The 16871-nt window shown below is 49.0% G+C and overlaps 1 protein-coding gene across 20 annotated transcripts in view; it reads right to left on the bottom strand.

Moving 5' to 3' along the window:
• Positions 1 to 16871, bottom strand: part of AGAP1 (ArfGAP with GTPase domain, ankyrin repeat and PH domain 1) — a 517580-nt gene that overhangs the window by 244302 nt on the left and 256407 nt on the right. For all 20 annotated transcript variants that reach the window (XM_045867676.3, XM_045867677.3, XM_045867680.3 and 17 more), the window contains one exon: positions 10852 to 10944. In XM_045867676.3, coding sequence (XP_045723632.1) covers positions 10852 to 10944 — 93 coding nt within the window. The remainder of the gene's footprint in view (positions 1 to 10851; positions 10945 to 16871) is intronic.

The following is a 16871-nucleotide window of genomic DNA, read 5'->3' as shown; positions in this document are numbered from 1 at the left end:
ACAGTAAAGCTCGGGGCGCCTGGGTGGCTCAGTTGGTTAAGTGACTGCCTTCGGCTCAGGTCAGGATCCTGGAGTCCTGGGATCGAGTCCCACATCGGGCTCCCTGCTCAGCGGGGAGCCTGCTTCTCCCTCTGACCCTCCCCCCTCTCATGTGCTCTCTCTCACTCTCTCTCTCAAATAAATAAATAAAATCTTTAAAAAAAAAAAGAAAGAAAGAAACGTGTTGGGCGCCTGGGTGGCTCAGTTGGTTAAGCGACTGCCTTCGGCTCAGGTCATGATCCTGGAGTCCCGGGATCGAGTCCTGCATCGGGCTCCCTGCTCAGCGGGGAGTCTGCTTCTCCCTCTGACCCTCCCCCATCTCAAGCTCGCTCTCTCTCTCTCATTCTCTCTCAAATGAATAAATAAAATCTTAAAAAAAACAAAAACAAAAACAAAAAAACCCAAAAAAACAGTAAAGCTCTCCTTCAATCCCCACCCCATGTCTTGTGTTCCTATTCATCCAACTTTAAACCAAATACATGATTATTTTCATGTTCTGATTATTATAAAGTTTTACACTTTCACTTATTACTTTATAAACACTTCTCACACCTCGAGACCGTCTCCAAAATGAAAGTTCTAGAGGCTGCCAGTCCCAGCACGATTCAGTGACCATCACTATTTAATTCCTTGCTCGCTGGACATCAGTAGCTCCCAGGATTTGGATATTCTAAATAATTCTGTTACAAACATTTTTGTACACTTAAGATTTTTTTCCCTTTCTCTTGGTGAATTATTCCTTGGGGATAAATTTCTAGCAGAGAGGTTAATGGGAAAAAGTGAATAACATTTTTTATACCTCCAAGAAGACCAGCAATCCATTTCTAGAACTTTCTTTTTAAACTAATTTTTACTAAAAGGACTTTATTATGCTTTGTTAGTTATAAAGCTAAGTATAAAATGATCTCTCATTGTTTTAAGTTTCCAATACTTTAGAAACCCACAAAGAAAGGCCAAATATCCATCCATGTTTATTTGCTTCCTGTGGTTTTTCATTTCCAAATCATCTCTTGCAAGTTACTTATAGCCCCAGTAGTATATTTTCATAAATTTTAATGTATATTAAAAATAATATGAATTATTTTTCTACAGGATAACTTTGTGAGGATAAACATATTCTTGTTTTTAGCACTAATTACAATCACAAAGGCTCTGGTTGATGCAGAATGAAGAATGGGGTAAAAATCCGGCAATTATAAAAACAGTCCACTGTTACTAAACTTTGCAGGTTTGACATAAAACAATTCTTATAAAGAAAAATACATAATGAAGGTATTTACTTAGATGGAATTTCTTCTGTATGAATACTGAAAAGTAGCAGAGAAGTTTTAGAAGAAACCAGTTTTCACAAATGATTTTGGTCACTGACAATGGTTTGATTCTTTGATGGTTAAAAAATGTACATTTTGTCTTTTACCTAAATATAGTATTCTATGTACCTGAAACAGAATTAAGTGTAAAGAACATTGAATTAAAATGTATTCCATTTTTTAAAAGTTGCACGTTGGGTGCAACTTCTCCAATGGAACACACTCTTTACAACAAATATGAAATTATACACTAGTGAGCTACTCCGTCTACAACCACTGCTTGCTTCCCTGCTCGACACGGCAAGGCAGGAGCTCTGCCAGGGAGCACCCCTCCTGAAGCGTGAGAGCACACGGCGGGAGCGGACGCACGAAGGATGCACATGCTGATGAGCATCAGACAAGATGGCAGCAGGATCCCAAGACCTGAGGAAGTGTCCTGGGAGGGAGGAGGGGGAAAGATGCCACATCTCCTTGAGGACAAGGTAAGTTTTTCTGGAACAGAAGGCATTCGACTTGGGCCCCAAAGACAGGAAGACTGTGACAAGCACAGGTTAAAGGGACCAGTGCCAGCCAAAGCTAGGAGCCATGCATGCCCCATGTGCCTAGGTCAGGTCAAAATCTCTCACAAGCCAGCCCTGACCTCACAGGTCAACCTCCGGGCCATGAGGCATGCTGCCACGTGGGTACCACGTCAGTCACGGGTGCTGGACAGCACACGCTTTTGAGGATGGCCCCACATGACACGTGGAACCCTATGAAGAGAAGATACCATGTACTTGATTTTTGATGTGGTTTAGAAAAGATGGTCCTTTAAGCACGTATTAAATCAGGGGGGATGGGGCATGGAAGACTTCCCTAGAAACATATTCTCCGAGACTCTTGGATTTGAATCCCAGCTCTGACACTGGTTGGTGCGGGAACCTCATCTGCTGTAGGACTTAACCCCCTGAGCCTTGGATTTCCCATCTGCTGTTGGCAAAAGCTGTGCCCTAGCTTGACAGAGAATTAAAGGTTGTAGGATCGAAGCATCTAATAGTAACTGATTCACAACAGGCATCAGTTGAGGAAGGGGGGCCAGCATTGCTGTGATAAATCTAACACAGTCATCTGGTTCATCGCGTGGACTTTTTAAGCAGGTGGAAATGTGAGCAAGTAAATACAGTGGGGTATAGGTCTCCCTGAATTGGGGAAAACAAGGTTTGGGAAGGCCCTGAGGTGTTAGTAGTATTTCTTTTTAATGTGTCTCTTTTGCCAGTCTACAAACATAATTATGATATTAGGTCCAGCAGCCAAACGCCCCACAGAGTTCCACTGCTGTTTTTATAGGAAACATGGATTTCTGACGGCCGGTGTGATTCTCCCTGCCAGGAGGAGAGGCATTCACTTGTTTTCTAAACTTTTATTCACACAGGACAAAAGCCAGCTTGGGAGAAGTCCTAGTCCACGTTCTGTGTTCTTACATGTGGAGAAATGGAGCCTTCCATCAGGAACGGCTCAACGAAGCGGAACTGAAATGAGATTGTGATGCTGTGATTTTCTCAGGCGTCTTGGCAGACATGGGTTTGCAGGTAGTATCTGCAAACGTGTGGGCCATGGTTGAGGGCTTACAGCCCCTCATCACCTTCACAGTGAGGCCCCTGTGCTCCCGCCTCACCTTCCCCTCAATAATGATGTGTCCTCTGGGCATTCTACCTGCGATAAACTGATAAAAAACACACGGCACTGTGTCTTTACCACAGTGACAGGTTAGGTAACTTGTGGACATGATGGATTTTTTTTGTTTTTTTGGAAGGGGAGCCATGTGTAAGATGAACCCCAGGACGGCAGGCACTTGCTGAATCAACACGCTTTCCCTGGCCATTCCCAGCTACAGGCCTGACATGTGCCCACGGTCCCGAGGAGCCACCTTGGGAAAGGACCCACTGAAACCACTGATTATTGCAGCTTTTCCTTTTAAAACCGACCTGAAGGGTCTCCACTGCCCCAACGATTATAAAACGTACTGCACAGAGAGGGAGCTTCATGCTTCGTGAAAGGATGTGTTCCCACCAGGCTTATTTCAAATTCTCACTTTACTGCAACTTAGGAGGATTTATGTTAAAACCTTCAAATCATAATATTTTGACTACTGTATGTTTATTATCCAGTATATGGAGCCTCACAAAGTAGGTTTTTTTGATTCCCAAAAGTATGGACAGGAACACAGTGGCCTTACCTTGTAACATTAGGAAGTCCTAAGGCAGAAGACTATTATAGGAGAGATGGCTGCAGGTGTCCCTTGTGGTCACACACACCTGGGCTCCTGTTATTAATCAGCCCCATGTTACAGGCTGAATTATGCGCCCCCCAAATCCAGATGCTGGAGCTCTAACTCCCAGTGTGACCATACTTGGAGATAGGGCCCTCAGAGAGGTAATTAAGGTTAACTGAGGTCAGAAGGGCGGGGCCCTCCTCCAGGATGACTGGTGGCCAGGAGGAGAGGAACAGACACCAGGACTCCATGCACAGGGGAGAGGCCATGTGAGGACAGAGCGGGGAGGCAGCCACACGCAAGCCAGGGAGAGTCCTCACCGGAAACTGATCCTGCTAGCCTCCTGACCCTGGACTTCCAGTCTCTAGAAATCACTGTTGCTGAAGCCCCTCGTCTGCGGTTCTTTGTTAGGGCAGCCCTTGCAGACGGATGCACCGTGTGATGCTGGGCAAGTTACTTTTTCCTTGAACCTTCCTTCCTCATCTGCCAAATGGAGACAGTCTCTGGCACTCAGAAATACTAAGTGTTGGCGACTGCTGATACTCTGGCGGATCATAATTACCCGTCATCATAAACCCTACGGGATAAATAGCAGGAGGGAAGAAACCCTCGGATTAGGGAGAACAGCAGCCAAGCGTCACTCAGTGGCACTACCCTGCAGGCGCTGTCCCCTGGGGGGGGGTCCTGGAGCCCTACGGGGATCCCAGAGCCCTAAGCTCTATACTGTCCTCAGTCTCACGACCCCACATTGCCGGGTCATGGAGACATGGCATGGCGCCCCCCCAGCTGACACGGGGAAACCAACACCCCTCCCAGCATCCCCTCAAGGCTGGTCAGAGCCTTTTGCCATGGGGTTGCCCTCCTCACACCCTCTCCCGGCACCCCTCCTTCCTGCCACTCTGCTCATTCTGCCCTCCTCCTGCCTCTGGCTGCAGCCTCCGCCTCTCCCCCACCTCCACTTCCCTCTCCCTCCTCACCCCCACACCTTTCCAGCTCAGGGGAATCCATCGTTCCTCAGCTCCTGGGGCTCCCAGGGTCCCTGCCACACAGTTCCATCCCAACACTCATCCGCCAGTCCTGGAGGGCACGGGGTGGGGTCTGAGCCCAGGCTGGCTCGTAGACTCTTCTGTTGCCCTGAGTTGTGAGCAGGGTACCCAGAGCAAGTCTGCACAGGATGGGCATGTGACTGTTCCAAGCTGACTGTGTCTGATAAGAAATAACGCCTGGAACAAATACCTTACTGATTCATCCGGACAAAAATAAACTCTAGTTATTCACACCAGCGTTGGCTTTGGGGAACTTTCCTCTATTCGTGCGTGAGCTTGCGTTACTGAGCTTGTGGGGAATTGGGCTTCACTGTCACTGCTGAACTTTTAAAGAAAATAAACATTTTGCTGAAATGAATCACTTAGTCAGATATTATCCCAGCTCCTGGATTACGGATCCACAGAGGACACACTGAGTCTCACTGGGAAGAACATCATGTCTGCATGGCAGTTTACAGCGTACAAAGCACCTGAGTGCACGCAGCTCTGTGTCCCCCTCCTATAGCCCGCAGGACTAAGGGGAGTCCCATTTTAAATTGCTTCGCAGATTTATATTTAAATGATGGATTCTGTATCTTGGTTAATGTAATTTCTTCAGGCATTTTGTTTAGACCATCCTGTCGTCCACCCATGCTGCCAAAGGGGTCTGGGGGTGGTGGGGGGTGTGTCCTCTTTAGTCCAAGACGGACGACTGTCAATTCCTAGCCAGGCATCCAGATAGTCTGAATGGTTTTTCCAATGACAGTCTGATATTTGAGGAGTCAGATTAAAAGCATGTGATGCACCCACCTGACCCATTAAATTAATAATCGTAATTGGCTAAGTCTGTCGTGAACCAGGCCAGATATGCAATACTCTCAGGGAGTTGTTCACCCAAGTGAGGTAAATTAGCTTTCAGGGCACTGGGGTCCACGTCAGTAAATTATCTGCTTCTGGGGAACTAAATGGGCCCCCGATGCCCAGGCAGAGCTGATTTGCCACATGGGTGAACAGCATATTCTCAGGGCGCCTCTCGCTCACCTTGGTTCCTCTGTGGTCAGGCCTGACAGACAGGAGCCGCGATGCTGACACCCCGCAGAGCACGAGACGGACCCTGGGACGTAGCTCCTGCTGAGCTCCTGGGAGGAAGAGCACGCCCCCCCTTCCAGGCCCCCCCAAAGTTTCAGCCTGCTCTTCAATTTTGTTTCCTCTGCAGAAGTGCTGGCTGGCAGTTGACGGGTGTCCAAGTTGGAGATGTTAAAGTGAGCGTCATTAGGTGGCTTTTATTCTGCCCGCGCCACACAATCCACCACCCCCCGCCCAGGCCGATCCCAGGTACCGGACAACACGGGTCGGTGACCTGCAGCAGGCTGGCCGAGGGGATTAACTCCAGAGGTGCCTTTCGCTTAATTGACAACTGCTTCTTTCTACTCAGCTGAGAATCAAAACTGCGCACTGCTTCAATCCGATCCCAAGCCCAGTGGCGGAGTGCTACCGGAAAGTTCCACGCAGGTCGGCCCTTCGGCTGAGGGCTTGGGGATGGTTTTCTGGTAGCTTCAGGTGGCTGTTGGAAAGTGCTCTCCTCCAGAGGGGACCATGACATCCAGGTTCAAGGTCAAAAGTAAGACTTCAAGACAGGTGTTCTGAGGACATTTCACGCCTTTGCTTGTCTCCCTGGGGCATCCATCCCAAAACTGTGTGCTGACCTCGGCCTGCAGCGCGACCTCACAGGCCCGCACACCGGCAAAGTGCTCAGCTGGACCCTCACCGTGAGAACCAACGGCCCGGGGACTCCTGAGTGACCACCACAGTGGCCACAGAGGACAGGCTGCCCACACATGCCCCTCGGCCTGCCTCTCTTCAAAGTCCACGGAGACTCGTTTCTCTCAAAATATCATCCAGTTGATGAAACAGATAAAAAAAAAAAACTTCTGAAAGCAGGAAGTACATGTTTTGCCCATAAATCTCTAAAAGTTCACAGGGAGGCCTGTTGGCAGTTGGAGCTTTAAAACACAAACCAGCAGGCAAGGGACCCCTAGTGATGACTGAGACGGCCTGAGGGGGCCCGCCTGAGGGGTCCGCACTGACGGGCGGGGGTCTCTGCCACAGTCTGACTCCGAGAGCACCCGTCCGCTTCCAGAACCTCTCATTCCCGACCAACCCTGGGAGGCCTGCCCGCTCAGGCCCACGGCACACGTGCAAAGGGGGGTTAAACACTGCTGGCCTGTCTCAAGGGGGAAGACCAGACTCCCACACGGAAGCATAATGAGACCAAGACAGCATTTCTTACTCGTTTTCATTCTTCGAAGTCTTGCAGGAGACAACATACTCTCTCCAAGTATTTAGTGAGGAGCTCGCGTATTTGTCCCACCAAGTGAAATATGTACTCTCAGTTGTGGAAGCATGACAAGACAAGCTGACCAAGATTTTAAAGATTCAAATACATCCTAGTGCTTGTTAGGAAGCGGGAGGCGAGGTGAGGCCATCGGGGCTGTTTCTGCAAGCGCGGCGGGGGCGGGAGGAGGCCGGGCTCTGGCCGGGAGTCTGCTGGGAAGGGGAGAGGCCAGGGCTGAGGCTGTGTATCTGTACTGTAATATAGAGATTAAAAAATGCCAAAGGGAAAGAAAGAAAGGAGAGCACACAGCTGCCGTCCCCCAAACAGACCTCCCATCTGCCACCCACGATTTGCATGTCACCTTCTCCGGGCTCATTTGTACTTCATTAACTGCCATTGACTTAACAAGATTTATGCAAATGACACCATAGGAGCTCCCTAACTCCCACTGCAATCAAGTGATTATGTATGTACAACTCTCCACAGCAATGAAAAATTAATACGTGACAAGCCCACTCGCCGCTGAGCTGGGCCTCTGGCTTTTTTTATTTTTCTTGCTTTGCTTTTTAATTTTTATTCGAACAGACCTTATCTTACTGGTTAAAAAAAAAAAAGAAGGAAAAATAGAACTGTCTGAATTAATTCTCCTCTAAGGCCCCATAAAGGACAAAAAAAGAGAGGTGGGCCCATGTTCTCAAAAAATGAAGTTATTTTGCAGAAAATCAGTCTCATTCTCAATGAGGAATCTTTAACTGGGGCAAAGGGAAGAGAGAAATCCTCGTCCAGCATGCTCCAGCTAGTTCCCACACTGGGGGAAGAGGTCTCTGTTCTCAAAATGAACAAGCTGCAGAACGTGAGCAAAGCATGGTTAAAATAATCCGCTGGAACACATTCAAACTGGACCAACACGAATCTGGTGGCAGAGCGTGGTGAAGACCACCTTGCTTGTGTCCTAAACCAGCTGCCACAAGATTCCTGTGAGGAGGGGGAAGAAAGAGTCTGCGATGGTCAAAAACACTGGCTGGTCCCAAACCCGTCACCATCACCAGCCCCAGGGAGTTTGCCGAGGTTCCAGGAGGGTCTCTCTGCCATGGGGGGACGGGCCCAGGAGCTGGGGTATGGGGCTCCCACGTGCAGACCAAGTCTTGAACGTGGCTGTGCGAGAAGGCCAAGGGCCAGTGCTGGGGAGAAGGGCGGGGTAGCAAACGAAACCGTGGCGGGTTGAGGCGAGCCCTCCCACGCCTGGAGGAGATGAGCACAGTGGCGTGGTCCCCGGAGAAACGTGTCGCGGCTGGCTGTCTTGGAAGTTTCTTCTACATAGGCAGAAGGTATCTGTCTGAGGTCAGAGCTCACTTGTTTACTTTAAAACACATAACTTCGCTTTCTAAGCTTTCTGAAGGCTTTTCCCCAACCGAGAGCACAGGCGCTGGGGCGAGGGGCTGGCGTCCGGATCTCGGCCCCATCGCTTCCCTAAGCGGCCTGGTCTGGAGTGCTCACCCTGCCCGGGTTTCATTTAAAGCAAGGATACCACAGCCACCTCACCTGTGGCAGTGGGGGGGGGTTCGAGGGGATGCTATATGAAAAGCTCTTAACCAATATTAAGCACTCATCTAACTGTTCATTTCCTCGACAACAGGTCTAGCGAGTGTCTAGAAAGAACATGGGCTCCTTCCTCTGCAGTCCTGCTCCTCATTTCCGCTGGCTGAAGTCACGGCACGGGGAGGGTTGGAATTCAGACTGTCTCTAATGATCTCAGATCCTTTACAAATGCGGCACACACGGGCATGTGATATAAATCTGTAGGACCGTCTATAAACTCACATCAATCCCTGCGACCCACAGAAAGGCTCCAACAAAGGTGCCCTGAGCATGACTAATTGGAAAATCCAGTTTTGCTGGAATTTAAAAAAAATTCTCTCTGGAATCTCCACATCCGGTGTTTCAAGGGACTCTGATTATCATCCAGGGCCCATTTCACAGATGGGGAATCTGAGGCCTGGAAGGTTCTGCCATGGGGGACTCTGATCCGACAGGTGTGCACTTCTTGGAAGGAGTCTGCCCGTGGCTGCACGTGGGGGGCAGCCACGAGGGACAAGGATCTGAGCATGCTCCTGAACCACGACTCATCGGGAAACCAGACCATGATTTAGATTTCATCGAGATTATTTTGAACATTCATAATCGAAAGGCTTCCGAAGACTGGATAATACTCATTTTACGCTTGATGGTCAACTCCAATCGACACACATATTGAAAACCTAGTCTGTATGGCAGGCCCCCGCTGCAGATGAGCAGGGTACAAATTGAGTGAAGGTTCCAATTACGCCAGGGGCCTGCCCAGCCCGTGTGTAGGGCAGCACCCCCCAATCGACAATAGGCATGAATCAAGGAAATGGTCGAGAATTAAGTTTTAATATTCCCAAAAGGAAATGTCCCAGGACCAATTTTTTAAATGAGAGAAAAGGAGTTAAATCATTTTCATAATTCTTTCTAGTTGAAACAGAATCAATAGAAAAATCACACATTAAAATCACCTCCTGTAGACAGCTCGGTGTATAAATAAAGGCACACAAAGAAAAGAATAAGCAATGACGTGTGTGGACTTCGACAGTAACAAAACCATTTTAGAGCAAAGACGTCACCCCCGAGAGCAAAGAGGAGGGAAGAGGATTTTTCTCAATGGCACCAGGAGCCAGTCCGCAAGTTGGTGGCCTGGGATCTGAATGTTTCTGGAGCCCCTGCTCGAGCCCTGTCCAATCTGTTCCCGTCCGTCCATGCTGAAACTGCCCAGCCCCGGCTAACGCCGCCTTCCTGCCGGTTCCAGATGGGTGAAGTTGTATTTGGGCACCGGCGCCAGCCTCTGTAAGGGCGGCCGGAGCCAACCAGAGTTGCGGAAGGGCACGGGAAACTGGGTGCCTGCCTGCAGAAGAGGGTGGCAGAGAGCAATCACCCAGAGGGACAAACTGGTCACAGCCCTGTTCTTAAGAGGCAGAGCTATTCTCCTGCCCGCAGATTTTTTTTCCCCCTTTCTCAAGCAGAATGCACTCTAAATCAACTGGACTTCTTTCACAAAGTAAAAGATGCTATTTCCAGGAGCCACAGTGCTGGGTCGAAGTCTTTATTTTTATTTTCCTCGGAACTATAACAGCAAAATACGTCACGTGAATTCCCATTTTACTTGAGACATAAAGTAATTTGGTACCCGGTTTCTGGGCTAATGAAAACCTATTCCAGGCTAGCAACATAGGCCAAAACAAATGCTTGAATTCAGGTCCTGTTGTGTAATGAGGAAGTTTAATTAAGGCCCCACATTACAGCTGTAAATGTTCCTTTATATAATAAGGTCTAAATGAAACCGAACCTAATCAAAGTTACAATTCCTTCATTAGCAAATTACAAACAAGAGTGCGCAGCTGACACACCGGCTATGATTATCACAACTAATTGCCTCGTTGTTACAAACCAGCCTGAAACAGTGTTCAGATGTCCGTCTGCGAGAGCAAATTAGGGCCACATCGGGCTATTCCTGTGATCACAAGGGGCTCTTGTACGGTGATCTGATTTACCCCTGTCGACTGGCGGCAGCGGCCCAATCAAAGCCGAGCTACAAAGGCAGCCTTTGAAGCTAGCTCAGCCTCGAAACACACTCCATATGCAGCGGGCAGACTGCACTTCATTAGATCTGTTGTCACATTTTTCCCTCTTCTTATTCTAATGATCCTATTTTAATACACACAGGAACCTCTTCTAATTGATGTCAAGTGAGTGACTTCTACATTCATCAACAGAGCACATCAAACAAACCTTGGTGCACGAGCCAGCATCATAGCAAGGAGAGACCTGAGGTGTGTCTCCAGCTCCAGGAAGGGAGAAAAGGGGAAAGCAGCGTACCTGTTTAATTGGGATGGCTCGACCGCTCCCGATGCTGTCCGCGCGGCTCTCCAGGCCTTTCTTCTCTTTGTCTGGGTCACTCCCTTTCCGAGACTGCAAAGCAAAAATAAAGTTAGCGTCTGGGTAAGGGCTGCGGCTCATGGATCTGCAGGCCTGCCCTCATCCGGACAGTGTCTGCGAATCCCTACCCAGAAGCCATGGATGATGCAGGCGCGTGCGCACGCACACACCCGAGAAGCGAGCTGTCGAGTACTTCGTTCCACTGACCCATCGTTTTACGGAGAATTCTCTAAACTTTCCCCCCTGCTTTTCCTCCGCAAAATTACCTTTTAGTTCTTTTTTTTACAGAGCTCAAAATTCAATCACTAGAAACCAATGGACCATATAGGAAAGTAACGCCCAACAGGAAAGCGCATTCTCAGGCTGCAGCTAATCCAGCCGAGGAGAAAAGGCCTCTTTGCGGCTTGTTGGGGAAACCTACCCCATAAAGGTGTATGTTGAGTTAACGTCTAAAGGATTTTTAAATTCTATGATGACGGAGAGGAGCAATTTAACCGTGCACTCTTCATTCGTATCAAGGTGCCGTGAACATTGTTTTTCTTTTTTTAAGTGCTTCTGGATGGTTAGAGTCAAACTAGTGTTAACCACACCACAAAAAAATAACAAAGGGGAAAAAAGTTGAAAAATCTCTTTTTTGACAACACAACAGTACTTGGGGGAAAATGAGCAGCTCCGTCTGCCAAGTTCGCAGAACAGTCTTCTAGGCAGTGTTGTTGACATTGTGTGACCTGCCCAGGGGCGGGCACGTGCCACCCAGGGAAGCCACGACCCAGAGCGCACGGCGACTTCAGGAAGCGGAAGGAGCACCCCAGCTCAGTCTCCATCTCTGGATGGCATGAGGAAGTGTGAGCACAGTGATTTTCTGACAGATTTATTTTATTATGAGAGAAAGATCTGAAACTCGTCCTCCTTAATAACTGTGCTGACAAGTGACAACTTCACTCCATTACTTTTCATTGGGAACATTACTCACGCAATATTGAAAATGGAGAAATATTTTCATGTGCTTTTCAAATCTGAGATGATATATGAAATGCACAGATGTCGTGGTGTCCAGTGCTGCAGTGAAGAGCTAATGAAATCCAGTTTCAAAGGGGTGTGAGACGGAGCAGCCGGTTTTTCTTTTTTTTTTTTTTAATATTAAAAGGGGCAGCGTCACCGGGTGTGAGAGAGAAAAGTCCCCATGATGTAAACTCAGATGTGGCACTTCAAGGAGCACGTATGCTCATTAGGCACCAGGCCCCTTTGATGAGTGTGAGAGCCAACACTTACTGAACACCTACTATGTGTCAGGCACTGTGCACTTTTTTTCTTTAGGCGGCAGAAAAGCCTGGAACGAGGTAATGGGAAATGAAAAAGCAACAAACCGAAAGTTGCAGAAAAATGTAAGGCAGAGTTTGTCCGTCTGGGCTGGGAGGAAATGGGAGGGACTGATTCCTTGTCATGAATTTCAGCTATAGGGTAGGGGCTCACTTTTCTCTTTAATTAATTCTTTAATTAATAATGTTCAGTCAGAGCTACGCAATAGCCCTCAATTCTCTTTTTGCCATATCTTACTGCAAATGGGCACCTGAGGTTTCCCTTTGTAAAAGAAGACTCAAGCCTCCCAATACTATAAAAAAAAAATTTTTTTTAATTAACACAGATCATTAATAGGACTGTGGGAATTTGATGAATTCCAAATTTCCCAAATTTGAAAATCCACCTTCATTATGCTCTGTTAACCAGAATAATTAACAAAACAAACATAAAAAAATGAACATCTTCCTCAAGGCAGCACATCTGTCCCCCAGTCCCTCTGTTCTCTGAGCAGGACTCCCAGATTCCAGGGGAACAGGCTGCCGGAGAGCCCACCTCTGTCTGTCCACACACGCTGCCTGAAAGTTAGGAAGACTTCACCGCCCAAGTGGCACAGAAATTCCCTGACGACTCTAAGGTTGGGCCAGCTGCTGGGCAGAGGCCCGCCACACCCCCGCCCCTCGATTACTTCTCCCCGCGCCCCAGGCTGCAGTGCCCAACAACCGCACCGAGACAAACCCCTGGACAGGAAACGCCGCGGCACGCAGGGATCTGCAGTGGGGTCTCCCGAGTCTTCCGGCAGCCCGGAGACCACATCGCCCACGGCACATGCCACGGCTCTGCTGAAACCGCTCCGTGGAATCCTCCCGCACGCAGTGGCGCTGGGCGGCAGCTGCGTGGGGCACAAGTGACAGTGCGCGGGGACCAGCCAGACGCGCGCGACTGGAAGCTACAAGGGTGGACCACGCTCAGCGCAGGGGTCAGCGGCGAGCCAGGGGAGAGACGGCGACCCTCGCCAGCCCCGGATACGGAAGAAAGAACGGTTAAAGTCAGCCTCGTTATCACCTCCTCCTTTGCACGAAGGTTTGCCTTCTCCCACGTGACACAAGAAGCCACGGAGGGACACATCGTCAACTACCTGCGTATGGGGGCAGGAAGCCACGCTGCCAGGAGCCCACACTATCACACAGAAGCCTGCCTTCCCCCTTCAACCCCCGGCGAGCCTTCGACTCGGACACCCTGTGGCAGGACCCGCGCTCTCCTCCACAACAGACAAAACACAGACGGTGCGGTGCATACCATCAGCTTTGCTGCCTTGTCTTTACGGTGGGCTTCTAGGGCTCTTTGCACAGGGTGCTTACTGGGTATGCTTGGCTCTGTCTACTGGGATTGGCGGGCATGACGGGGGGGAGCTTCTCAAAGGATCATGTAAATGACACTGCTTTTTTAAAGTCTGAAAAGAAGGCGGTGCCCAGTGACTAGAGTAAGCTTAAGATGGGCAGATGGATGACAAACACCAAATTCAAGGTGATACTGATCCTCAGGCAGGGAGCCGGGCAGGGGAGGGGGGGTGCCTATGTTTAGGAGGCACACCTGGAGGGCTTCGACTTTTACCCAAGATGTGTTATTTCTTAGCAGCAGCAGCAGCTGCGGCAAAATGCGTGCGTTTGATGAGCCCCATGTAAGTACGTGCCTGTGTTTTTTATTCCTGTCTCTTCATGAAAATATTTTCTAACAAAACCATTTAACCACGTGTACATTAGGACAACTACACTAAATTAACTGTCCTAAGAACCCACACTACAAAACCAAAAAGGATGTAGCTTTTTATTACTTCTTTTCTCAAAACAATGGTTTTTTTCCAAAGAAATGAGCAAAATAAGATAGAATTTAGATTTTGATTAATTCCTACTGCAAACAGAACATAATTTGCTACTACGGGAGCAATCTGAAGTTTATTCTAATTTGTGAAGAGTGCATGTGATTTTTGTCTAAAAATGTGCACATATGCAAATAAACATCTGGGACTGCAAAACGTGAGCCCAGAATGGTACATTACAGGTCTATTTTATAAAACTTATAAGTGCAGTATTTGAAAAATGATGTGTGTACTACTTAATTAACTCTGGCCTCTTTATGACGGTCTAATAAATAAGGTGGATAGTGCTCCTTCATCTGGGTGTTACAGTCCCAGTCTGCATGGATTTTTTACTAAGATTGTTCGGCCTAGAGCACATCTGTCCTCCTACTAGACGCTTTTGAATAAATACACGTTTCCCCAATTTAAGCCAGTAATTACCAACAATTGCCAGGGATGAAGAGTCGACGAATTTTACATATTTAAGAATAGGAGCAAACTGGAAATAATGAGAATTTAGTTTCTTAATTGCTACAATCTCAAAACTAATTTGCCTCTTCTCATTCCTTGGATGACACTGACATCTAGTGGAGTTCCTATTTCTAAGATCTTGAACTTAAAAATACCCACACGTCACCATCAACATCACCACCACTGTTTTGTTCAACGTCAAGCCCAGCAGTGATCCACATTTGGGTCCCGCCCCGGGATTTTAGCCTTCTTCCTTAAATGCCATGATGCAAACCCACTGTAGTGTTTGCTTCTTTCATAACCCCAAATTTCTATTCCCTTTAAGAACGGCTGCACGGCTGGACTCAATTCTAAAATGCTTTACTCTCAAGCTGTTTTCCAACATTGAAAGAGAAAGAGAGTAAGCAGTGAGAATGCACACGTTCACGGGGAGGTTTTTGCATTATTAGACACATTAATCACATAATTAATGGGGATTTTCAGTGACCGTAAGGATGAGTTTTTATTGGCTCCGCACCTACCCCGCCCGGCCCGGGCTACTGGGGGTCCCGGGCTCTTCTCGGATGCCTGCCCGCCACACACGCACCCATGCTCGGCCTGGAGAAGCCGGGGGGAGGGGAGGCCCTTATGCCTCACTTCCATCCTCTTGCCCCTCCTTCTTCTCCAACACACTTTGTCTTGAATATGGGTTGACTCTGGTAAGAACTACTCCTGACAAACAAGAAAACGTCTCCACAGACAGCAGTGGGGAGATATTGATTAACAGAGTTACTATTACTTTTGATTCTTCTTGCCTTAAAGTTTCTCCTTGGTATGCAACCTGGGTTGTCATGGTTACCTAGTGGGCAGGGTCCAGGATAATGTTTTCTGGCACATTCCAATTCCAGAGCCACTTTATAAAGAGTAGGAATGGCTATGTGCTACAGCTCTTTCCAAACAGCCCTATTTTTAAAGAGACTTCCTGGCTTCTCACCTCTTCCTCAGAATAGAAACCAAAGCTGATGACCAGTACATGCGGCCCCTGGCAGGTGTGGTGAGCCTGCACGTTCTCTCTCCCTGCCAGGCCCTAACGGGTGTGGCAAAGATAAAGGCGGCTCCTGGCCCATGTCGGGAGCCCTCCCTCCTCCCCAGTACGCTGGCGTCCTGCTCACCGCCAACCATCTCCGCGCCTCCGCGAGTCAGTTCCCCAGGTCGGCGAGTCACGAGTGAGCTTGCAGCCCGTTCTGCGGGTCACACCGGCCCAGCCGCAAGGCCCGGCCTGGGTGCACACAAGCGCGGCCAGTGTTGGGCGAGCTGGGAGCTGTTGCTACTCTTGGTGTGTGAATCATTTCACAAGAAAGCCTCTTACATCAGGTACCAGTTTATAACCACATCACGCACTCCCCTGCGTTTTGTAGAAAGCTGAACACCTCCCTCCCAGTGGGTCACACGGTCCTACAACTGCTTTTGCTTATTAGCACGGTCAGAAATCCTTTCCATGGTTGCAACGGTGGTGACACAAAATTGAAATCCATGCCACAAAGACCCTTCGCCCCCACGGGGGATTCTTCCAGCAGCACCACACAGAGAATGCTGCCGTTTCCGGCCCAGAGAGGCTAAGCAACTTGGGGGCTGGGGGCTGGGTCTGGTCTGTCTGCTCTGCACCCCCAGCAGCAGCGTCCGTCTGACCCGACGTGGCAGAGGACAGTCAGCAAAGGAAAGGGACGGTCCGCAGGCAGCAGATCTTGGCAATTACGACTCTCCGGTGGGAAAACCGCCTCGAACACGGTAGGACCGGCGCGGGGCTCCACTGCGCTCGGCAGCCACATACCACCCCAGGGATGCCATCTCCAAATAAGGCAGCAGGTCAGCTGAGGCTCCCAGTCACCCCTGCAGAGCCCTCCCTTAGTTCAACACAGGAAATCCTGGACTCGTCTGCATCTGAGTCAGCGGTAATCACTCCAAAGTGGAAGTCCAATGGTTTAAAACGGGGCGCGACATAACTGTGCTGCATTGCTGACCTCAGCTTGTAGGGTACTTAGCGGCACCCCCGTTGCTACCCCTGACTCAACCTGGCTCCCAGCTGTAACAACTCAGAATTTCTCCAAAACTGCCAGGTGTCCCCAGGGAGCAAAAGCACTGGTTGAAAAGCAAATCCTTGTAATGCACAGGCCTGGGCCCAGGAGGGAAAACGTTCCTCTGAGGTCAAACGACTCCAGTCACAGGCCAGCAGTCCTGCCTGCAGCTCTGGGCTCAGCGCAGAGCGTCTCGTGGTTGATTAGTAATGTCTGCTGGGTGCACAGGAAGGGATGCGGTCAGAGCACTTTTGCCTCACTAGTTTAGGGGTTCTCTG

The sequence above is a fragment of the Mirounga angustirostris genome, unplaced genomic scaffold, assembly GCF_029215605.1.
Source record: "Mirounga angustirostris isolate CCGP_5_RB_7025 unplaced genomic scaffold, mMirAng1.0.hap1 SCAF_3, whole genome shotgun sequence".
Taxonomy (NCBI): domain Eukaryota; kingdom Metazoa; phylum Chordata; class Mammalia; order Carnivora; family Phocidae; genus Mirounga; species Mirounga angustirostris.
The sequence above is the reverse complement of the archived record's forward strand: the minus strand, read 5'-3'. Positions and strand labels throughout refer to the sequence as shown.